A 23,398-nucleotide genomic window follows, 5' to 3' on the forward strand; every position below is an offset into this window, starting at 1 on the left:
TCTCAAAGGAGATGGGAAGTTTTAATTACTTCTACATACTTTGCATATATATATATTATTTGTATTTGTATATATTGACAGTTTGACACCGATTTAAAAAATAGCTCACCTCTAGCAACGGGGAATCAACTAGGGTCTAGGGGTGAATGGGTGATCATGGGCTCAACCCGACCTGACAGGCTCAACCCGGCCCTGCCCGTGACCCGAAAAATACAAACTATGTCGTCCGAGGACCGACCCATGTTTCATTGGGTCGGTCTGGTCCGGGTTAGCATGTGGGCGCGGGTTTTTTGCGGGCCGTTAAACGGGTTTGATCGATTAGCCCGTATTTTGATCACCCCTAGAATTAACAAACACATACGATGGAGAAAAAAAGAGAGTTTTGTTTTGGGATATCATATCATGTTTTTTTCTAGCGATTACACGATTTGTATAAATATATATAGATATATAGATATAGATGGGCCTAACAAACAATTTTCCCTTATCGTTCTATGATTAAAAGCCCGGTTAGGCGGTTAAGTGGGCTATTAAGGACGTATCACATATTAATCATTTTCCATCAAAATGAGGAAACGTATTAAGAAAATAATATTAGTGTCATGTTTTTGTTGAACCAAATGCATGATGTTCGTGTCAAGTTATGCATGTTGTTCAATAAAATAAAATGAGGATATCAACAGTGAAAATATACTCTAAACCTTCGTATAATTTGATAATCATTAAATTGCCCCTTTCATTTTTAACACGGTCAATAGGTAAGTTATTTTAAAAACTCATAAAAAAAAAAAAGTGAGAACAATTTTGAACCACATATTTGTGTAACTATTTCTCTCTTCAATTAAATATGTAAATTCATCCAAATCATTCAAAATGTTACATATTTAACGATATTTAATTGAAGAGAGAAATGGTTACACATAGCTTACATGGGTAGTCTTAAAATTTAGTCCTCTTTCATTAGAGATGCAACTCGATATACTTTTGAAGACTTTTTAATTTTCGTTTTCTTTATGGTACTTACACATAGCTTACACATGTGTAGATTGAACAAAAATTATGATTCGGAACGGGTTTCGCCCTTAAGAATATTCATAAACTAAAGCTGGTGGGGGTGATAGGTCATTGAGGAGATAGGTCATGAAGGGTGATAGGTCATAGGGGTGACCGGTGATGGGTGATCTACCTAACGGGCTGCGCCCTTAGCCGCTATGGCTCCGCCATGGACTGACGGGCTCCGCCCTTAACCGTCATTGTTGTGTACATATGTTCATATACTAGTTTACATGTGAAAACAATGATCATACACATGTACAAAAGTACAAGGTGAAAAAAAAATGAAAATTAAAAAGTCGTCAAAAGTATATCGAATTCCATTTCTAATGAAAGAGGACGAAACTTTAAGACTACCCATGTTTTTTTTTTCCATCTAACGATTTACGGTTTATTAGATAAAACATTTTAAATGATATGGATGAATTTTATTATTTAATTAAAGAGAAAAAAAAATAGAAGAAATATGTGATCCAAAATTGTTTTCGCGTTCTTTTTTATTTGTGAGTTGTTAAAGAACCCTTCCTCACCGGTCAATAGCATATATATCATGAGCACTTGTAATAACTTTTCAACTAGCGGACTATTAGTAACAATAGATATGTCCATTGTGTAAAAGCAAACAATGGAGTAAATTGGTAAAGATTTCAACAGTAACTAATGGTGAAGAAAAAGACTACAATTTTGATGTTGCTTTGATCATATACTATAAGTTGAGATTATCCCCCATCTATTTCTCTTTTCAGACACTTATACTTTCGGCGGCAAACGTTTTGAAAATGACCCGTTAAGAGGTGGCTCTGATGTCTCCGTGTCCGTTTTCGGTCCTCCTTATGTGAAATCAAGTATATCATGTCAAAGGAAGTCTTTTGGTAGTGGTTCAAAAAACATGTCATTTTGCGGTACAAGTCGAACGGGTCTGGTTGGGTTGGCCCAAAGATGTTTTTGGAAAAATTTCTAAGAAATGTTATTAAAATATAAGTGTTAACAATCTTAATACCAAATTAATTAATTTATACTAAGCAAATCTTGCCCTATTAATTATTTCTATCTTTGAAATATCTTATTTGTCTTTGGATATTTTTTTCCCCATAATACCCTCTCCAATCTAAAATCAGGCACGCTCCAACTACTGTCTCTCTTGTGTAACCCGCAATTTTATTAACGCTGATATGGAAGTTACTACCATCAACCGCTGTCACTTCCGTCCACCGCTGCAGTATACCACCACTGCATCGCGCATCTAGTTTAAAATGATTTATGAGCTTTCATTTGATAAATATGCATTCGGAGAGAACTTCAACCTGTTTAATCTTTCCCTAATTAGTTAGACCCGTTTCTTTGTCAGGTACAAAATTTATTAAGTTATTTCAAGTTAACCCATTTATAAGTAAAAGTGGAAGAAAATGCCACAGACATAGTCGAATTGTGGAAGTTTCAACTATAAATGGAAGAGGTCAAAAGTTGCCTAAAATAGTGATTATCTGAAGTTAGATGTATTGACCTTAATTTGTTTTGATTTATACCTCTGCTTTTTGCAGATTCAAGTAACAGGAAAGCTGGAAAAGATAATTCAAGTCACAGACATAGTCGAATTGTGGAAACATCAAGAGACATTCCATTGCTACCAAGATCAACTAAAAACCGCCACCATTCAATGGATAACACCATGGCCACTGAGTCATTAAGTAAGGACTCGTCATCGAGTAAAAGCAGACATACAACAAGACACCGAAGGGGATCAAGGCATTCAAAAGATCAAAACGCAGGGGATGATGCAAAGAGTGACATCCCAAAAAGGTCCTCACGACGTAGTAGGAAATTAAAGGAGGAATCATCAGGTGAAGGGTCAACTAGCTAGGTCGTCAACCAAGTCAATAGGAGATGAGTCAGAACTTGGAATCATGATACGGTATGTTTTTTTTTTTTTTTTTCCCTAAATAAAAGACGCTGTATTGGAAGCATAAAAGGCAAACGCTATGATACCTGAAACTCTAGCAAAAGGGGGTCATTGATATTTGTAATACTGAGTGTATATCATTGTTGTTAGATATTGGACATGACGAAGACGAAATGCAAGAGATATACTTGATCTTCCGAATATGGGAGCAGCATAACTAAAATGCATTGTCAACCAAGTCTGGTAAGAGATATAATCCAGATACATAGAAGTTTGATAGCAAAAAAGATATTGAAGTTAAAGGTATTAGAGAATAGAGACTGTCACGCCAACAATTACAATAGATAGTTTCCCAATCCAAACATCTTCATACCAGCAATTATAATATTTCCAAATGGACATGATAGAGATATTGCGTACATAGTAAGTTAGTAACTACTAATTTGAAGACTTTGGGATATAAAGGAATGAGGCTTATTTGATTACACCCCCTTCAAATATCAAATAAACTTATAGGTTGGGAACCAAGTATAATATCATTGGGAATTGCAAAGGTATTGTCATTTCAACTTTTTTTTTTTTTTTAATCTTTCACCGTGCACAATATTACGTAGAGTACACAATGACAAGACCAAAATACCTCATAATAACATGTTTACAATTTTGAGAACAATTTTTTTAAGAAATTGAATATTCTTTCAAATCTATCTATAATCTATAATCCCTTATAAAACATATTGAAACTTTATTTTTAATAATTTAAGTACTTTTTTCAATATCCATATATTGCCCCTAATTCACACATTACCTCTAATTCTAAACACAATAAGAAATACACATTACCAAGATCTAATGCACAGTCACTTCTTTGTCTCCTTCCTCTTTAAATTATTACTGTATATCTATGAATGAATGCAATTTTTATCTTCCTATTTACACACACATATCAATTCCTCCCCTGCTGTTTTGTATTATCATCACCGTTTAACCGCCACAAAACGCGGGTACCAACCCTCGTATCTTATGAGTTATTATCTCTAAGAAATTGTAAACATGAAAAAAAATATAAGGGATGTCAGCTGCATATATGATGGATACAGTTAGTCAGTTATAGAGAGAACTAAAGTGAAATTACTATTTTGACCTTCATATATTTTGATTATCAATTTATCATAAAGTTTCGCCTTTCATTTTTAACACAACTGCACCAAATTTTATGCAGTCAAAAACATATATATCATGATCACTTGTAATATTTTTGCAACTAGATATGTCCATTGTGCAAAGCAAACAGTGGAGTAAAACTGGTAAAGATTTGAACAGTAACTTGTGGTGAAGACAAAGACTACAATTTTGATGCTGCTATAATCATATGCTATCAGTGGAGACTACCCCCATTCTATTTCTCTTTTCAGAGACTTATACCTTCGGCGGCAAACGTTTTGAAAACGATCCATTAGCTTGTGGCTCTGATGTCTCTGTGTCCGTTTCCGGTCCTTCCTCTGTGACACAGGTACATCAAGTCAAAGGTAGTGTTTTGTATGTAACATTTAATATGCATTTGATGTTAGTTTTTTTTCTTTCTTTTTCCCCGTTAGAAATGAGTTAAGCTTGTGATCTTCCAATTATATACTCGTAAAGATTAACCTTATCACTACAGGTTTTGAGGTTTGTACAGGTGCTAGAGAAAGGTAAGAAAAAGAAGCGTACCAAATAAGGACTTGATTGTTGGTCTCTTCGGCTTGTTGCTTTTCTTTTTAAGTTCCGCTGCAACAATCATAAGTATTATACTAGTACCAAATGATTAGTGAACTCAGCATATATGTTTGACGCATAAAATGTAGTTAGGCATTAAATGTTTACAAAAAAACTAGAAGTGGACAAGAAAGTGTTTGTGGGTCAATCCAACCTGACGTACCATTTCAAACTATACCAAATGACCGTTTGACATATTACCCAACCCGCCCATTTTTCCACCTCTACTTGTATGCATTTGTTTTTTTAAAAGTAAAGAGATCGAGATACCCATTCCAGGGACTTGATAATCATTAACGATCTCGAAGTTCTTGTATGTGTAACCAACAAAGTTGATGTCTTTGGACGAAAGCATCTGCAAATGATTTTATAACAAAATCAGTATAGTGGGGAAAACAAATTACATAAAATGAGAATTACACATATGCATGTGGTATATATGATTGGAAGCAAACGAGATTGCAATTATTAGTTGTGAAATTAAAAGAGAAAGTTTACCCTTCTCCATGGTCCAGATCTTGCTGCACTATTCATTTGGTGTTCAGACTGAAACATGAAACAAAACATATAAGAGAAACATCGTATGTAAAACTTGGGCTCACATTATCTCACACGGGTCAAATAAAGATATAAGGTAAAGGAGAAGGGTAACACGAGTATCAGGTCTAGCAAATGCTACCGCTTAAAGATCTAATTTTATTTTTGGCAACAAAAATATTATTAATCTTTTATTAAAAATGGAAAAAGGTGTTTATGGTTCAAGTTACACTAAAAATGACTCATTTTAGCCCAAACTCATATTGACCCATTACCTAACCCGCCTGAAATGTCCATCTTAATACCTGCAGATTTAACCTACCTCTTCGAACTTTTCAAAATTTTGAGTATCCAACTCATCATTAACTTCAGGAATGAATGCAGCTTCCATTTCATAAATTCTCTCCCAGTCAATACCTCTAAACCAAGGATGAGCCTAATATAATAGCACAGTAAAGTGAGTCACTTTGTTTAAATCTAAATACTAGAACAACCCAAGTAGCTAGAATAGGACACACCATACAACACCTTTATTTCGTCTGCACCTTTTGAACCTAGCCTCTGGTTTACATTACAAAGCAGTTTGCTAATTAGATCTTTTGCCTCTAACGAAAGCCTTGCTTCTTCAGGGAACTTCAAGTGCATTTTCCAATTTACTATCTACAAGCGACAAAAATTAGCACCTAAATTATTGTATGAATGAAAATGGAAGATTGGTCTATAAAAATGTACCTTCCTACAGGTTGACATCGGATCATCCGAGTAAAAAGGTGGATATCCCACAAGCATTTCAAACATAATGGCACCAAGAGACCACCTAAAAAACAAGAATTATATTTCTTGGACGATAAAATAATTAACAAAGGAACATTGTTACTTATGTTTCTAGAAAGACATACGGAACTTGTAAAAACGATATAAAGGACACTTACCAATCACATTCCAATGCATAACCCTTCTTCAGTAGAACCTCCGGAGCTATATAATCAGGAGTTCCAACAGTAGAATAAGCCTGCGATTGAGTAAGGAAATGTAAAAGACCCTTAAATCCACTACTTGAATTTTGAAATGTAAAAGACCCTTAAAATTGCGATTGAATTTTGCAAAATTTTACAAGTGTCCTCCTATTTTGTTGCCAATGCTGCAACTGTTCTTGTTGTGTTCGTCTTGGACCACTAGAACGATCATCGCCTGTTGAGCTTCCACTGGCATTGTCCCCATTCGAAAAGTCTGCTTCTTCCAATGTACTACAATCTAATGGTTTACATAATCCAAAATCTGATAATCTCAAATGACCATATCTATCAAGTAGCAAATTATCTGGCTTTATATCTCTGTTAAAAAGATAAAGTAGCATATATTAGCGATAAAAAGGTAATAAAACACAAATACAATTTACAGAATATACCAACAACATATGCATACCTATGTACATAATTATGTTTGTGAATGGATTCAATAGCTAAAACTGTTTCGGCAACATAAAACCTTGCTTCATCTTCAGTTAAGGTATCTTTTCTCATAAGCAATGTCATCATATCTCCGCCGGGTAGATATTCCATAATGAGATATAAATATTCGGCATCTTGGAAAGAGAAATATAGCTTGACGATACAATTGCTGTCCACCTCTGCAAGCAGATTTCTTTCAGCTCGCACGTGTTCAACCTAAATGGGATTGATAAACTAAGTATCGGAATATTGGGTAGATGAAAACATAGAAATTATCTGAAAACATAATCACATACTTGGCCTCGACGAAGCATTTCTGACTTCTTAAGTTTTTTCATTGCATAGACACTGCCTGTTGTTTTCTCCTTGCAGACTCTGACCTACACAACATGATGACAATAAAAATCAAGCATATGGGAATAAAATATAAAATAAAACAAGACATTCGGAGACAAAGCTTAATACCACAAGGGATGTAAACTGAAGGACAAAGCTAGAGCTAACTATAAGAAAATGTTGTCCCAGTAGGATCAAGAACAAGAAATATTTAATAAACTTTGAATATAGAATGAATTGTTGTTATTACACTTGTGAATTGTTGTGCCGACTTTCATCTTGTCTTGCACAACCGTTTTGGTCATACTAAAACTATACATATGACCATATATTTATAGACAACGAAATGGTACGAGCGAAGTGGTGTGTTGGTTCGTTGATGTCTCTTCGTGAACCATTGCAATGCTTCGGTGGTGTTGTTTGGTGGTAACCGCCACCCTTTCCTACGGTTGTGTCTATTGACCAACCATTACACCCTTTCAAGTATTATCTAATTAAACAATACTACCTTCTAATTACATACTAATATTACTATGACTATAAGTCTTCATATCTTAACTATGTCAATGGTTAATTTCCAACAGAAAATTTATCATAAATATGAAGTGGCATTTTTTACAAGCCCAAACTGAGTAAAAAAGCCAGGGAAACTATACCTCACCAAAAGCACCCTTCCCTATCATAGTGAGTAGCTCAAAATCGTCTACCCCCATTTTGTGCCTTTGAAGGCGCATGTATTCAGTTTCTTTTTTCTCTAAAAACTTAAGTAAGTTACTTTGATCTTCCTCTGAAACATCAGCATCTGCCAATTTCTGTTCTAGTAATACTCGCCTAGTCAATGAAAATGCAAGTGTTACTCTTTTAAGAATGAAGAATCATATATATACACACAATTTGACTTTGGCAAAATAACTTTAAGTGTTTCTTGGTCCATTCAAGTGATATTTTAATATGTATTCTAACAGTATCATATGCCAAAGTTTTGTTCCCAAAAGGATACCATAAGTAACCCAAAAGGCAAAAGAATCTAATTATAATATAGGCTAATAAACTATATATGAAGCAAATACAAAACTTCTGCTACTTCTAAGCATATTGCAGGCCTCATCAAGCCATAGAGATCCAAAATAAAGCAAGTATTATAAAAACTTATTATATCACAAAGATTACCGTTCTCTTCTCTCCTGCAAATTCTTCATTTGCTCCTTGTAATGATTCTCGATATACTTCTTAGCCGCAGCAACCTTCTGCTTTGTTATATTAGATGCTTCTTCTTCTGAAATCGACTCATCCTCATCACCACCCATCGAATCCTTTCTCCTAGTATTTGACCTCAACCGATCTCTTGGTTGAAATTTATGTAACCAACTTCTTGCAGAATCCATCAAATCTCCCTCACCCCCAATGTGACCATACCACCAAAGCGAATCAGTGCCTTAAAATCACACAACAAAATACTAAATCGTTTCTAACTTGGCAACCAATTCTCACAAATCCTGCAGATCACATTTTTATTCAATATTATCAATGGATACAATGTAGATGAACAACAATAAACATAACACAATTTGAACATGGTTTTTCGTCTTTTATAGATCTAATGACATTATACTAATGCATATACACATCCACATTACAAAGTTTTTCGAGTCTAGAACGAAATTTCATGCATAAAAGATTGGTATATCGATACATGCTCGCAAATCAAAGCACTTTATCAAACAATGTGCATCAAAACCAACTTAATTACCAAAAACCAATAACTTGATCTGAGAATCTTAAAAGATGGAAAGATGGGAATTGTTGTTATTAGTACTTTATATTATATTTTGATGGATTGAGAAAGTTTTGAATGTAGAATAATAATGGATATAAATGCATATGCATACAGATTAAGAAATGTTCCACTATTTTCGGGTTATATATATAATTCTAAGTGGTTGGCATCTTTGTTTGGAGCATATGATATGATTATAGATACATGTTATTTCTTACATCCAACTTCAACGCACATCTTATATATACCTTCTGACAATGTTACCCCCTTTTTGTTTGTTTGTTTGTTTGTACAATTTTTGACTTAAATTATGTAACTAATTTATTTATTACCAGGTCATATTCAAACTTTTTCCAGATGACTTTCAAAATATCTACATAGTAATTAAGATAATTTTAAACTTCGTTGCAAAAACACCATGATACCCGATCATTATATTGGCTCTCTATTAATTTGTAGACTTAACATAAGAAGTTTAATTAGATGAAAACAAATCTCGTTAGCTGATCCAGTCCATTTTTTATGTGCTACACCAATCATTTAGAAATTAATAAATACCATTTCTTAAAAGGTGTATTTAATTTGTGTATATATAATATAACTGTTACCCAAAAAAATTACTACATTACAAAAATTAACTTTGATAAAGTTACAAATAAAGAGCCCAATAGAAGTACTGCATGGGTGTGATCCAAGTTGATCATGAGGGGCGTGCCTCCACATGGACGTGCATGTTCTTTTGTTTTTGTGTCACATGTTATTGCTTTTCAATACATATATGTTTCTTGGCAATATCCCTCTACCAATCCTCAATTGATTCTGTTTATAATTTAATTTAATTTAATTATTCAATTAATTCAATCAGTGTTAATTAATCAATCAATCAATCAAATTTTATTTTATTTTTGAAAGGCAATCAATCAATTAGTTAATTATTTAATTTAATTAATCAGCTTTTTTCCAAAATTAGTTAACTAGTAATTCTTAATAAATAAATAATTAATTATTTAGCTACTTTAATTAGCATCATATAATCCGAGTAATGTCATGTATGTTATTGTCGGGTTATCCAATGAGATTCGCCGGCAAGAGTTCAAATTATTGTTTAGCAATTCCTAACAACGTGGGATGCTAACAAGTGCCCATTCCTATATGTTGTCATTCCTATTTGTTGTTACATATCAACTGACAATAGTCTATGTAAATGTGAGGGGACATCTCCGGTTTTCTTCGATAGGTAATGGGTTTAAATTCTTTTAATGATAAGTAGTGGGGTTTTTTATAAATTTTATGTGATCACGTTTTGCCCAGATTACTTGAGATCTAATGGAGTAATCGGTTATGGAGATCAAACATCCAAAAAATAACTAAATCACCGCATTTTACATAATTACTGTTATATTGATAACCATATTGTTGTCGTCGCCATCAGCCACCTTTAAATTTAACGTAAGTTTCATGACGAATACTTACGGACTGTCTATCATGGGATTAATAATCACAACTTATGTGGATCATTTATGTATTACTTTTTTACTACCTAAAATAAACTTATACAAAAAATTAAACTTAATAAAATACTTAGGTAAAACCATTATTTAGGTTCTGCTTTCGTCTTATAGATAATTCGTTTATTAAAACCTCAGTCCCATTTGAAGTATCTAGTATGACTTTCAAAATATTTTGTTTTGAACTTTGATCGTAATTATTTTTGGTTATGTTATATAATATTTGATGTAAGATATATACAAATTTTGTTTTTAATGTACTGTTCAACGATATAAATTAAATTTCATCAACTATTATATAATACATACAAAATTATTTACGGTCAAAGATTAATGGAAAAGACCTTGAAAGTCAAAATAAGACATTTAAAATGGGACGTATAGCCGTATAAGAGTATAATGGAAACTTGGATATCAAATGCTTTGAGAGTTTGAGTCTTTGAAGGACTTTGGAACAACATATACAGATAGTTGGACAACAAATTTGTGGTTGCTTCTAAGGCTGGGGAAATCAAGTGACCAATGAAAGTGACTAAATTGGTACTCAAATTCATATGATTGTTGCCATTTTTATCTTTCAATAATAAGGTCCATAAAAGTGCATCAACTAGTCATCATTCAATTTAGAGCAATGTAACATTATCTGATCATTTTTTTTTTATCATGTAAATTAAGAGGATACAAGTAGTACTATCATTGTAGAGAATGATGTATGACCTTTTTCTATAAAATATACAACTGAAATATATTATTATATTCATAATGAAATAATTTATATGACAGGTTAGGGAAGTGATTTTCCTTTTTTAGTTTTCACTTCATCACTTGCAAATAAAACTTCCTCTATTACAAATAAAATGGTTAAAGCACGTTTTAATTTAACACAATTTCTACCGACTTCATATTTTCCTTTCATCTTTTCCATCCTTAAAGAATTGGTCTTTTTAAGACCATTTTGAGCTCTTGAAAAATGTGGAATACCAATTAGGCACACTTTTCTACGTCTAATTTTTAGTAAAGTTGCATAACTAACCATTAACAAAAGCTCTCTAATCGTGGATTAATGGCTTAATGGGGGATGGTCCATTTTTAGCAGATAACGAAAGAAACCCGTAGATTGGGCTAAGGGTAGGTTGCATAACAAACCCATATATATATATATATATATTGGGCTAAAAATGGAGGCCTATTATGGGCCAATGTTTTAATTGCCCACACCGAAACATTATTTTGATTTGATGATCATATTACATTATTACCTTTATTTTTGTTGTAATAAAAGACATGTCATTTGCATTTTTAACCCAAATTAGTGAATGACTAGTTTACTCTGCGAAAAGGAAGGATTTTCTCGATAAACAGATCCAACTGTTCGTGTAAAGCACCATGCCATAGGCAAATCAAGAAACATGGCCTAAACTCGCGCTACTTATAAGATTCAAGATTTTTGAACATAGCCTAAACTCTTTGAATTTTGGAAAGCTTCAATAAATAACCATCAAACTATGTATACACTATAAAGATTTCATCAAACATGTAGATGTTAAAACAAATGTAACACAAATCGATATATCTTACTTTAGTCACCATATAGATAGATATTCAAAAGAGTCTTCGTTCATCATAACAAAGAACTATTCAAAGAGTCACGTACGAATTGCTATGTAAAACAAAAGGCGCGAATTGTCCCACGAGATCTCCTCAGTGTGTCAAACAAGCCAACAACCGACTCAAAAATTTGGTTCTACAAATCTCCCACCCAAAAACGACGCCGTTTTCACTCTCTTCCTCTTCCCCCAAATTAGACTCTCATCATCAGCTTCCTTTTTTTCAGGTCTTTCAAAGATCACAATTTCTGATCATATTCAATCAATTATTAGGGTTTACACTGTGCGTTTTCCTTATTATCTAATTTACATCTTATTCTTATTATTATAATTATTATTATTATTATTAATAATCGAATTTCCATACCCGTTTGTGCTCTATTTTAATTTAATTTAACCAAATTGTCACAATTTTGTATCTAACCAAACCAAACTATATTTTATTTTATTTATTTTACGTTTTTTTTACCGCGACAAATTTTTATTTTGTTACAAAATGCAAGCTAAGTGACCTTTAGAATGTCACTCAGCTTACGCCGAAATAAAATTTTGTCGCTATAAAAAAAATAAATGTAAAACAAATAAAAGTAAGATTTAGTTTGGTTTGGTTAGCTGCGAATTCGGCGAAATTTGGATACTTTTTAGTGAATGATTTAGTGGTTAACATAATGTTTCGTTATTCGTATGTTTGTAGGAAATTAATTTTGGATTTTAAAAGTAGGAAATGTATAGGTGTTACTGAGAGAAATTAGCATAGATTTCGAGATGGCATGTTGTAAGTAAATTAGGGCTTATTTGTTGCATAACATTTTACAACATTATTAGGTTTATTTTGCTACCTAGATTAAGCAGATTAGCGATAACAAACGAAACACTCTATAGAAAAGTGATTATCTGCTTATTTTATAAGGAATTGTATTATAAGCACTTTAAAATAAGCAATGTGTTACACCCCTAATGACTCCGGATAACTTTTATATACTTGTGAATAATGCGGTTTGTGTGGTTGTGGCAGTGGCTTTTTGAAATCTCGCTGATCTGGTGTGTTTGGAATGAAAGAAGAAGAGGTGGATAGAGCTCTGTTGAGTAGTTTGGGTGTAACGTCTGCAAATCCAGACGAGATTGAACAAGATATATTACAGCAGGTGTGTTATTTCATCCGTTTTTTTTTAGTTATAAGTTTGCCCAGAATGATTCGTTGTTGCTTGCATTATATACACTAAGCACTTTTGATTGTAAGCTATTTTATTAACTTGGTACTTAGGATAACGAAACCTGATTTCCGAATAGATGTTAAGGTATGAGTTTGATGAAAACTTGTTAACTTAGAAAGAGATAAAAGCCGTTGTCGGTTTTGGTCCTTAAATCGTTCTCTTTTATGAGACTTATAATTAACTGTTCAAACTAGTGAAGTTTGTGTAGATTTAACTTTCTAAAAGTGATTTTCAGTGAAACCTAAGAATGATAATGAGTTCGAATGCCTTACACCAAGCATTTTATTATGTACGTCAAAGGCGGCCAAACTTGATCACAGATTTCATCAATTTGCAGGCAAGAAACCATGTTGAACAGGGCAGTGAAGTGGGAGGAACTGCCGACCATGAACATCTTGAAAGAAGACAAAACAGTGAACCATCATCCACTGCCCGAACGGATGTTTTGAACAGATTGAGAGCCATAAATGTTGAAATAGATGCTGTTGCATGCACTGTTGAAGATGTGAAGAATTTTTCAAGAGCCGAAGATGATAATGATAATGAACAGGGGGGTTTAGATGCAGAACAAAGTATTTTGCAGGCTTCTTCCAATGATCTAACACTTCAGCAGGCTCTAGCAACTGACCGACTGGAAAGCCTGAAGAGGACAAAGGCTCAGCTTGAGAAACATATAGCAAGTTTGGGTGATGAACCCAAAAGTAATAAAGATGAAAAGATCTTGCGATCTATTGTCAAGGAAGAACCAAAACTCAAGAGAAAACAGAAAGAACTGCCGCCGACAAACAAGAAGTTGAAGAAGCGGCATAAAACAGTAGCCTTTAACGATGATGATGAATTTGATGCAGTTCTAAATGCTGCTTCTGCAGGATTCATTGAAACAGTGAGTTCTCCAAACTGTTATTGAATGTATTATGCAAATTTGAAAAGGGATTTATAAAATAGTAAGTCCCCGAAAAAGTGGCATGGATTTGGCAGTCAATTAACCATTTTAGGTTGTTTGTCTCAGGAAAGGGATGAGTTGGTTCGGAAAGGAATTCTAACTCCGTTCCACAACCTCAAAGGATACGAACGTCGTATTGAAGAACCAGGGCCATCTAATACAATTGAAGAAGATGATGATCTTCCATCTACCAGCATAGCAAGAGCTGTTAAATTAATGTCAGAGGCTGCACAATCTCGTCCTACGTCAAAGCTATTAGATTCAGATTCACTGCCAGGTCTTGATATGCCAGCCCGTCCTTTCCAAAGGCTTAGAACCCCCTTTAAAAACCCCCAGTTTAGGGATAGCGTGGAAGGGACGTCTAAAGATTCAACTAGGAAAAAGAAAAGGCCTTTGCCCGAAAAGAGGTGGAGGAAGGTAGCATCTCGTGAGGATAATAATCTCCTGGAAGGAATTGGTATGTTATGAGCTTGAGGAAATTTCGTTAGAGTGAGAAAATTTGACCCATTTACTTATAAATGAGGTCTGGCATTTTTTCTTTTCGTTTTTATCTATGATGAGTCTTCTGGGTAAATTGTTTTTCTAAGTCTTTTAAAGTAATGTACAAAACCTGCTAAATCGTTTTTTCCAAAAATTAGAATGCTAATGAGATAATTTACATTTTGTATCTTATTAGTACACTGATAATTCACTAGATTCAAAGAGAATTGGACGTAACATGTTACGGGTCAATCAGACCCATGCAGGAAGATCATCTCTTCTTGATATAGCATATTCTTTGATTTTGGATTAAAAAATAATAATCTCTGTGAAGTTTCATATATTTATCCTGAATGCAGAAGATGCAAGAGGCTCAAGTATCGAAGAAGATAACCAAGAGGATGTCGAAGATGGGGGAGGCAATGAAGCTTCTTTTGTGACACTTGAAGGTGGATTGAAAATTCCAGATTCCATATTCAGTCAGTTGTTTGATTATCAGAAGGTGGGTGTGCAATGGTTATGGGAGCTTCATTGCCAAAGAGCTGGTGGAATCATAGGAGATGAAATGGGCCTCGGGAAAACGATTCAAGTCTTATCTTTTCTTGGAGCTTTACATTTCAGTAAAATGTACAAACCTAGTATAATTGTATGTCCTGTCACTCTTTTGCGACAATGGAGGCGAGAAGCGAAGAAATGGTATCCAAGTTTTCATGTGGAAATATTACACGATTCTGCTCAAGATTCTTCCGCTAAAAGGAAGCAAATTAAGTCAGATGAAAGTGATGATGATACTACTGAGAGTGATGAAGAAGAAATTCTAATCTCCAGAAAAGATAAGAAGTGGGATTCGTTGATAAATCGTGTTTTGAGAAGTGAATCTGGTTTGTTGATTACTACTTATGAACAGCTACGGATTCTTGGAGAAAAACTGCTTGACATTGAATGGGGATATGCGGTGTTAGATGAAGGACATAGAATCCGAAACCCTAATGCAGAAGTTACTTTAGTTTGCAAACAATTACAGACTGTTCATCGTATTATAATGACTGGTGCACCTATTCAGAACAAGCTAAGTGAACTTTGGTCATTGTTTGATTTTGTATTTCCTGGAAAGTTGGGTGTTCTTCCGGTGTTTGAAGCAGAGTTTGCTGTTCCGATTTCTGTTGGTGGCTATGCTAATGCGTCGCCTTTACAAGTATCTACTGCTTACAGGTATGCATGAGTTATTGGAAAAAACATTAATCAATGAGAATAAAAAAAGATTTATGTTATCAAACATCACATAAATAACACTTATTTATGTTGTATTTTTATCATTGATTCGATTATTGAATGGGAAAAGAACATTAGATGAATTGGTCCATGAAATCTGAACAATCCCATCAGATGAAACTAACTGCCCTATTTCATGCATTAATCTGCAGATGTGCAGTTGTTCTGCGTGACCTAATCATGCCTTATCTTCTTCGAAGAATGAAGGCTGATGTGAATGCTCACCTTCCGACAAAAACCGAACATGTTCTCTTTTGTAGCCTTACATCAGATCAGCGGGCTACGTACCGAGCATTTCTTGCAAGCTCAGAGGTGGAACAAATTTTTAATGGAGACAGAAACTCCCTTTATGGGATCGATGTGATGCGTAAAATCTGCAATCACCCTGATTTACTTGAGAGAGAAACTGCCGCCCAGAATCCAGATTATGGAAATCCAGAAAGAAGTGGAAAGATGAAAGTTGTTGCACAGGTACTCAAGGTGTGGAAAGAACAGGGTCATCGGGTTCTTCTTTTTGCGCAGACTCAACAAATGCTCGATATTCTTGAAAACTTTTTGATTAATGATTCATATACATATAGAAGAATGGATGGACTAACCCCGGTGAAGCAGAGGATGTCTTTAATGGATGAATTTAACAATTCTTCTGATATATTCATCTTCATTCTGACCACTAAAGTTGGTGGCTTGGGGACAAACTTAACCGGTGCAAATAGAGTGATTATTTTTGACCCTGATTGGAACCCTTCAACTGACATGCAGGTTTGCCTTTCACCCTTTTTGAAACAATACACTTGTTTGCGTTGCCTTGAGAGGCTCAGATAATGTCTAGTTTTTGAGGTAGCGAAATGGGCGGGTCGGGACCCATTTAACCAATTTGTTTCAAGTTATATTTTTATCTTTACTTGGTAGAGATGATTTGTAACCCCAATTTTGCCATGCACAAGTGAATGGGTCAAAGTTACCACTTCTTTCTAGCTCTATTAAGTATAAAAATCCTTAATCTGCATCAATTTTTGTCGAGTTTGTGTGGCACGGAAGTGATACCGGTTATTGTGTGTTGTTAATCACAGGCGAGGGAGCGTGCTTGGCGTATTGGACAGACAAAAGATGTAACTGTTTATAGATTGATAACTCGTGGAACGATAGAAGAGAAAGTGTATCATCGACAAATATACAAACATTTTTTGACAAATAAAATCTTGAAAAATCCACAGCAAAAACGATTCTTTAAGGCCCGAGACATGAAAGATCTTTTCACATTGAATGATGACAGAGACAATGGCAGTACTGAAACATCTAACCTTTTTGGTCAGTTATCTGAAAATGTAAATATTGTTGCCCCTCATCTGAATAACCAAGATATACAGGGGTTAAATGGAGCAGCAATTGCCAAAGATAATGATCTTTCAACAGGGACAAAAAAATCTAAAAAGAAAGACAAGGAAAAGGTTGATGATACCAATGGAGGAGAAACCGAAGAAACAAATATATTGAAAAGTCTCTTTGATGCTCAGGGGATTCATGTAAGCTCTCATCACATTTTTATGTGCCATTTATCAAATATAAATAAAGTTCCGATTTGCAGTTTAGAACTAGTTGCAATAATTGTTTTTGAATCAACAGTTTTGCTTTTATTTTATTTGATTTGCTATGGGCAAAATAAAATGTTTCATAAACGAACTATTTTAACAGTCTGTTGTAGTAGACTTAATTATCTTCAAAATCACATAAGTAACTATGCTTATCACAAAGCCTTTCCTGAAAAAACCTTTCTATTTTCTGCAACAATTTTCAGAGTGCAGTGAACCATGATTTAATTATGAATGCTAACGATGAAGAAAAGGTGAAGCTCGATGAGCAAGCTTCCCAAGTTGCACGTAGAGCCGCTGAAGCGCTACGCCAATCACGAATGATCCGGAGCCAAGAAAGTATCTCTGTTCCGACCTGGACTGGGAGATCCGGAACTGCTGGTGCACCGGGGTCATCTTCAGGCAGAAAGTTTGGGTCAACTGTGAACTCTAAATTGGTTACTAAAATCCGAACTGAGGAAGTAGCGTCTAACAATGAACGGTTTGTTGCTGGAGCATCGGGCGGCAAAGCCCTATCTTCATCTGAATTACTTGCTAAGCTTAGAGGAACCCAAGAGCAAGCGGTCGGTGATGCGCTTGAGCACCAATTGGGCGTGGGTTCAAGTTCCAATGGTAGAACCCGATCATCTCATAACTTGGTTGGGGTCCAGCCGGAAGTTCTGATTCGGCAAATATGTACATTTTTACAACAAAGAGGTGGAATAAGTGGCTCTGCTAGTATAGTGCAGCACTTCAAGGATAGGATACCCGAGAAGGATCTGCCAGTATTCAAGTCTCTTTTGAAGGAAATCGCGACATTGCAGAAGAATCCAAATGGGTCTTCCTGGATTCTAAAACCCGAGTATCAATAATATCAATGATCTGATCAGTTCTCTTTTTCAACCCATTTTTAGGGGTATATTTCTCCACGATTAGATCTCCAACTGTGTATAATTGTACATGTATGTTCCATTGAGAAATGTTGGAAAATTTTGGCTTCTTTTGTTTTTTCCTAATTAGATTAGTTCACGTTTTCTTATATTTCTGGGTCTAGAATTTCATTATCATTGTTTGGATGGGTAAATAATTACATATTGCTCGATCATACTATGCTAGCCTTGAACTGGTGAATTTTGCAGTTTATGTTGGTGGTGTAAAAATAATATGGGTTGTTAAGTCACCATGGTGCCTCCTTTGATCAATTTCCTACATATTCCGCTAGTATAACATTTTTTCAGTTCTTTTAAGACCACCACCAAGGTGGCATAGTCGTTTAGCATCAAACTTCCCTAGGTGTTATCTTAGATACAAAAGCTCGAGCATGGCTGGAACCTGGCAGAATAGCCAAGCTTGATTTGATGGCACAATTAACTTGAGAAGTTTAATAAGTACACTCAATTCGAGTTCTGATAGAACTTAACTTTTTAAAAAATGAATGATGAGCTGCCTTGTATGCTACATCACACATTTCTACCAGTTTACCGTCATTTAAAAAAAAAAGGTTAAAGCAAATGAATAAAAATTTGGATGTGGTTGAGAGATTATTAAAGTAGGAGAAAAGTGTCGATGACAAATCTTTGCCCAAAAAACACAAAAAAAAAGTTGTCACATACTGCTCAAATAGCTTAATAAAAAATCAACTCGAGTCGTCACAAACTTCTGAGTTGGTTCAAATTGCTCAACTCTATTAGCAATGGTAATGAGCCTCTGATAAACACACACCGGACTCAAGGCAAGATAGGCACTAACATTTTTTGTACAGTCAATAACAAATGCTATTAACACCATTAGAAGTTGTAAAAGATCACATATTGACGGTAAACAAATAATTAGTATCATCAACGACATAAAAAGGGGCAAGTCTCAAACAACCTATGAGAACCAAATGTAAATGACTTACCTATGGATGGTACAGTGAACAAGAACACGAGATCTCAGCATTGAGTGAAACAGGACTGACTTTGTCATAGAATTGTACATATAGATACGAAACACATGGTCGAACACATAATGCACATTAAAAGAAGTGTATTGACATATTCTGGTTACAATTATTTGTAATGATGAGCCGTAATGCCGTATTGAACCTTCTGTTGCATCTATTCTGCTTTTTCCAATCATAACAGAAGAATATGTTGAATACTCGCCAAGTATTAGTTGAGAAAGTCAAAATGCGGCCCATCCAGCTGCAGTGGTTTTACTTTGATTTGATCCAGATCCAGTCGTTGAAGGAAGATTCCTCTGTGCATTTATCAGAAAGTGTCAATAAAATACTTTAAAACACATGAATTTTGTTCTATTCGATATCCAATAGCTTGATAATAGGGGTGGCAAGAAAAAGGCATCTCAGGTTGAGTAAAAGGGCCAATAAGGGTAATATTCAGTAAGTACAGGTTGGAACACACCACACCTTTTAACGTTGACCAGAAATTTTTTTGTCCCTTATTAATTCTATGATTCTATCTGGAAACATTCGAGTTCATAAAGATTATGAAAACAGTACCCCTATATCTTGAAAAAAGAGATGACTTAAGGTTGTATACTTGTATGCCTGATAAATAGACTGGGTGACTTGCAACCAATTTAAATTGTTCCCCGTTTAGCTATATTGGTTTAATTTGACCCATTTGAGATATATACCAACCTAGATCGACCAATTCACAAGGAAATGGGTCAAAATTGCCACCTCTGTGTCAGTGAAAACATGACAGTATGAGACGAGTTATAATCAAAATTAGACTAGTTTGGTACTTGTTTCAGTTGTCGATAGAATTAGGGTTACGTGAACTTTCCCTTTCGTTGCATGTAAATAGTTCAAAACAAAATAACTCTTTTGAAAGGTTAAAATATGACCATAATATTGATTTCAGCTGAATAGGTATTGTTATATAGAAGAAATCTCATAAATGTATGATTTGCATCCATAGGCTAAAACTTGGGGAAATGTTATAAAAAGGGTAAAAAGGGCAAATTTTAACGTAATTATTAGTCTTTTTAACTACATACCTTGGTGAAATTGCAATATACGGACATCTTTTGACATGCTATAACTACAAGGGACGTATTATGTGTACGACCAATGAATGTGTTTATACAAAGTGATGTACGATAAAATTAAGGTTGAAGTATATAGCACGGGAGAGCAACTAACAAAGATACCTCAATTTGAGAAAAATCAGTGAAAGCATCAGTAGATTTTCTCGCAGCTTCGTTGTGTCCTTTTAGAGCAGCCTTTTGATTTGTCGAAGTCATCCGAATAGCAGCAGGATCGTTGGGTGGGGGTGGGATAGCAGACCTGATCTTGACAGAGTTGGTAGGTGGAGGAGCAAGGCTTAAAGGCTTGAGATTCTCGGCACCAGCAGATTTTAATCTAGAGGAGGCAGAAGGGGGAGGGGCAAGGCTCAGTGGTTTAATCTTTTCCGATCCGGTAGCACCCCCAGACAGCCCAGCAGCCGAAAGCATCCCAGCTCCACTAGCAGGTTTGTTTTTTACACTGATCCGAATAGTTTCACCTTCCTAAAAATTGTAACACGTGAAATTAGCACTTTCTAATATTAGTGAACAAAAAAATCAATATTTTTTCAGCACGTTACGAAAGTCGAAAGGCATGCAGCCAAAAAAGCATAGTACCCAATATTGTTTTACTCGACCACCCTTTGTACCCTTAACACATGTGGAGGTGATTAGAAAAGCTATACTCGGACATCAGTTAGAAATTGTGACCTTAAGCAGATTATGCTATTTCCATCTAATAGGCTAACAATAGGCAATCTTTAGCTACATAGGCTACTTACTGGATTTAACATATCTTAAATCACCTTCTGCTCTCTATTCAACCACATTTACAGAGTATGTCAAAAGAAAGTTTCGGTTGTAACAGTGTCGAGCTATGATATAATATGCATTCGAAGACCTATATACCATGTTGCAATAGCATGATAACCCTACCTCCTTTTCTCTTTCAAAGCTTAACTTACATATCACAATATTTCTGGAGATAGTTTTATAATCCAACTTAGTCATGTCTCCCTACAGTTTTATTTCTTATCCTATAACCACATTAATCAGCATCTTCTTGTTAGCATTTCTATAGTAGACCAAATTTGTTCATTGCCAACAAGGTCCGTAACTGAAAATTTTAAAACTGGAAACATAGGCCATGGGTATACCGTGACTCGAAACAGTAATTATCCAACTTCCAGCAGCATACATTGTTTTTAGAAAGCAGTCAGCTAACATCAGGTTTACCTTTGAACTTCCTAACATCCTACAAGTTTCAAGAATCAGCCAAACTCTTATCACTGTTTAGTGAACCGAATCATTATCATCCCTTCCAAGTAAAATTGACCACAACCTTACAACAATCTTGGTTTAAAAAGGATCCCCCTAAGCGCTACTCGGGCGCTGGCGTTACTTCAGGGGCTGCTAGGCGCTAATCTTTCCCTTTATTCAGTATTTTGTATATATTTTTATCATGTCTTTCTCATATTGTCAATTAAATTCGCCATGTAATTAATTATATATGAATAAAGATTATAAGTTTATAAAAAAGTTATATACAACATATAATATTAAATTAATACATATTAATATCCTAACATTGATGCTCTAGTCACCACAATTTTTTTGAAAACTTTTAGTATCTAAGTGAAGATGTAAAGTATCTTGTGTATATTTGTTATGTGAAATGACTTTAAGCATGTTTAAAGCATTAGTTTTGTAAAAATATGGAAAGTAAGGTTGAGTATTTAGTCAAAAAGCAAGTCTTTTTTACATGAGGCAATCACCTAGCTCCTAAGTTCAATGCAATTAAGCTAAGCTAACCCCATATCTCTTTTTACTGTCACATTATACCTAAAGTTCAATGCTTTCAGACGAAAATCTCAGTTATATAGCCTTACTTCCTCATATTTTACACTAAATGAGCTCCAAATTCATTTTGATCATCAAACACAGTCCGTACGGAAAAATGCCAACTATACTTCAATACTTCCAAGTATAACCAAATTCCCTACATTTCAGCAACAAATTTCAAAACCTCATCTATACATAATCACATATACTGATATACATACAACAATCTATAAAAAAAATCACTGATCATACCTATACATACACATATAGCTACAAAAAACTGTAAGTAAAATAATATAATATAATAATATATATAATGTATCATACCTAAATATGCAGCAGACTGTAAGAAATAACGCATATAGATATATAAAACTGTAAGTAATGAAATATATACCTTCAATCTGTGATTAACAGCAGGATGAATATTAATCTGTGAGTCATCACTTTGATCAACAGAATCCTTATCTTTTTCAATCTCTCGTTTAACATATTTTTCATGATCAGATAACGCAACATTGAAATCAAACGCTTCATTCCTTTCACTAAACCCTAAACCTAAAAACGCGTGTTTTCCGGTACCGTCTTCAACTTTCAAAACGAAATAACGTGACGAATCAAGCACGGATTCAACTGAATTATATCTATCTTCACCTGGATTAACGAAACACGCGGCGAATAAATCGCCGGAATTCGGATCTTCTAATCGGATCTCGCATCGGTTATTTGAACATGAAACGACACGTAACCTGCCGGACCAGATCTTATCGGATTGAAGCCATTCGCCGCATTTGTAGCCGCCGGAAGTTGATCTCGGCGGGATTTTGAAGACGGATACTTCTCGGACTACCAGTAGTGTGTGTTCGAAGGTTTCGGAATCTTCTTCTAATTCGGATTCGAACGACATCGTTTTGGTGAGATTGTTTTGAGAGATAATGTGGATTTTTGGATATTATTGAGAGTGATTATGGGAAACGACGTAGTATTGAAGAAATGGAGATTTAGAAAACAAGGAAGTGTATTATTTTCTTTATTACAATTATTATTTTTAAAACTGTCTGATAGAAATAGAATATAGATAGTGGAAGAGACGTGAGTTTGAAGTTGAACAATAGTCGGCCGAAACGCAAATTTGACCTC

At 34.6% G+C, this 23,398-nt stretch overlaps 3 protein-coding genes across 4 annotated transcripts; 1 reads left to right on the forward strand and 2 right to left on the reverse strand.

The window, feature by feature from the left end:
- Positions 1-4,195: 4,195 nt before the first annotated feature.
- Positions 4,196-8,521, reverse strand: LOC122607754 (serine/threonine-protein kinase tricornered-like). Its single transcript, XM_043780785.1, has 13 exons — positions 8,203-8,521; positions 7,689-7,863; positions 6,993-7,076; positions 6,671-6,912; positions 6,360-6,579; positions 6,178-6,257; positions 5,978-6,062; positions 5,774-5,905; positions 5,568-5,681; positions 5,207-5,254; positions 4,979-5,063; positions 4,664-4,720; positions 4,196-4,455 (listed from the first exon to the last, which is right to left on the reverse strand). The coding sequence occupies exons 1-13, from the start codon at positions 8,415-8,417 to the stop codon at positions 4,373-4,375; spliced, it is 1,620 nt and encodes a 539-aa protein (XP_043636720.1). The 5' UTR covers positions 8,418-8,521; the 3' UTR covers positions 4,196-4,372.
- A 3,440-nt stretch (positions 8,522-11,961) lies between these two features.
- LOC122608672 (protein CHROMATIN REMODELING 8) lies at positions 11,962-18,445 on the forward strand. 2 transcript variants are annotated; one of them, XM_043781762.1, is made up of 8 exons: positions 11,962-12,207; positions 12,940-13,069; positions 13,476-14,021; positions 14,148-14,538; positions 14,921-15,773; positions 15,986-16,595; positions 16,907-17,359; positions 17,632-18,445. In XM_043781762.1, the coding sequence occupies exons 2-8, from the start codon at positions 12,977-12,979 to the stop codon at positions 18,274-18,276; spliced, it is 3,591 nt and encodes a 1,196-aa protein (XP_043637697.1). In that variant the 5' UTR covers positions 11,962-12,207; positions 12,940-12,976; the 3' UTR covers positions 18,277-18,445. The 2 variants fall into 2 exon arrangements, with proteins under 2 accessions (XP_043637697.1, XP_043637698.1); XM_043781763.1 differs by having other exon boundaries at positions 14,924-15,773.
- Positions 18,446-19,319: 874 nt separating this feature from the next.
- On the reverse strand, positions 19,320-23,311 carry LOC122607011 (uncharacterized protein At1g03900). Its single transcript, XM_043779928.1, has 3 exons — positions 22,656-23,311; positions 20,564-20,920; positions 19,320-19,645 (listed from the first exon to the last, which is right to left on the reverse strand). The coding sequence occupies exons 1-3, from the start codon at positions 23,163-23,165 to the stop codon at positions 19,571-19,573; spliced, it is 942 nt and encodes a 313-aa protein (XP_043635863.1). The 5' UTR covers positions 23,166-23,311; the 3' UTR covers positions 19,320-19,570.
- Positions 23,312-23,398: the final 87 nt, after the last annotated feature.

This window comes from Erigeron canadensis, chromosome 7 (genome assembly GCF_010389155.1).
Source record: "Erigeron canadensis isolate Cc75 chromosome 7, C_canadensis_v1, whole genome shotgun sequence".
NCBI classification, from domain to species: domain Eukaryota; kingdom Viridiplantae; phylum Streptophyta; class Magnoliopsida; order Asterales; family Asteraceae; genus Erigeron; species Erigeron canadensis.

What these genes read in the sequence shown, in the direction of transcription:
- LOC122607011 (XM_043779928.1), bottom strand. Translation starts at nt 23,165, where the DNA reads ATGTCGTTCGAATCCGAATTAGAAGAAGATTCCGAAACCTTCGAACAC. An exon ending in CTGTTAATCACAGATTGAAG is followed by an intron (nt 20,921 to 22,655) that starts GTATATATTTCA and finishes TACAATTTTTAG; the next exon opens with GAAGGTGAAACTATTCGGAT. An exon ending in CTGATTTTTCTCAAATTGAG is followed by an intron (nt 19,646 to 20,563) that starts GTATCTTTGTTA and finishes ATAAATGCACAG; the next exon opens with AGGAATCTTCCTTCAACGAC.
- LOC122607754 (XM_043780785.1), bottom strand. Translation starts at nt 8,417, where the DNA reads ATGGATTCTGCAAGAAGTTGGTTACATAAATTTCAACCAAGAGATCGG. An exon ending in AAACATAATTATGTACATAG is followed by an intron (nt 6,580 to 6,670) that starts GTATGCATATGT and finishes TCTTTTTAACAG; the next exon opens with AGATATAAAGCCAGATAATT. An exon ending in CGATGTCAACCTGTAGGAAG is followed by an intron (nt 5,906 to 5,977) that starts GTACATTTTTAT and finishes TGTCGCTTGTAG; the next exon opens with ATAGTAAATTGGAAAATGCA.
- LOC122608672 (XM_043781762.1), top strand. Translation starts at nt 12,977, where the DNA reads ATGAAAGAAGAAGAGGTGGATAGAGCTCTGTTGAGTAGTTTGGGTGTA. An exon ending in ACCCTTCAACTGACATGCAG is followed by an intron (nt 16,596 to 16,906) that starts GTTTGCCTTTCA and finishes TGTTAATCACAG; the next exon opens with GCGAGGGAGCGTGCTTGGCG. An exon ending in TTGATGCTCAGGGGATTCAT is followed by an intron (nt 17,360 to 17,631) that starts GTAAGCTCTCAT and finishes AACAATTTTCAG; the next exon opens with AGTGCAGTGAACCATGATTT.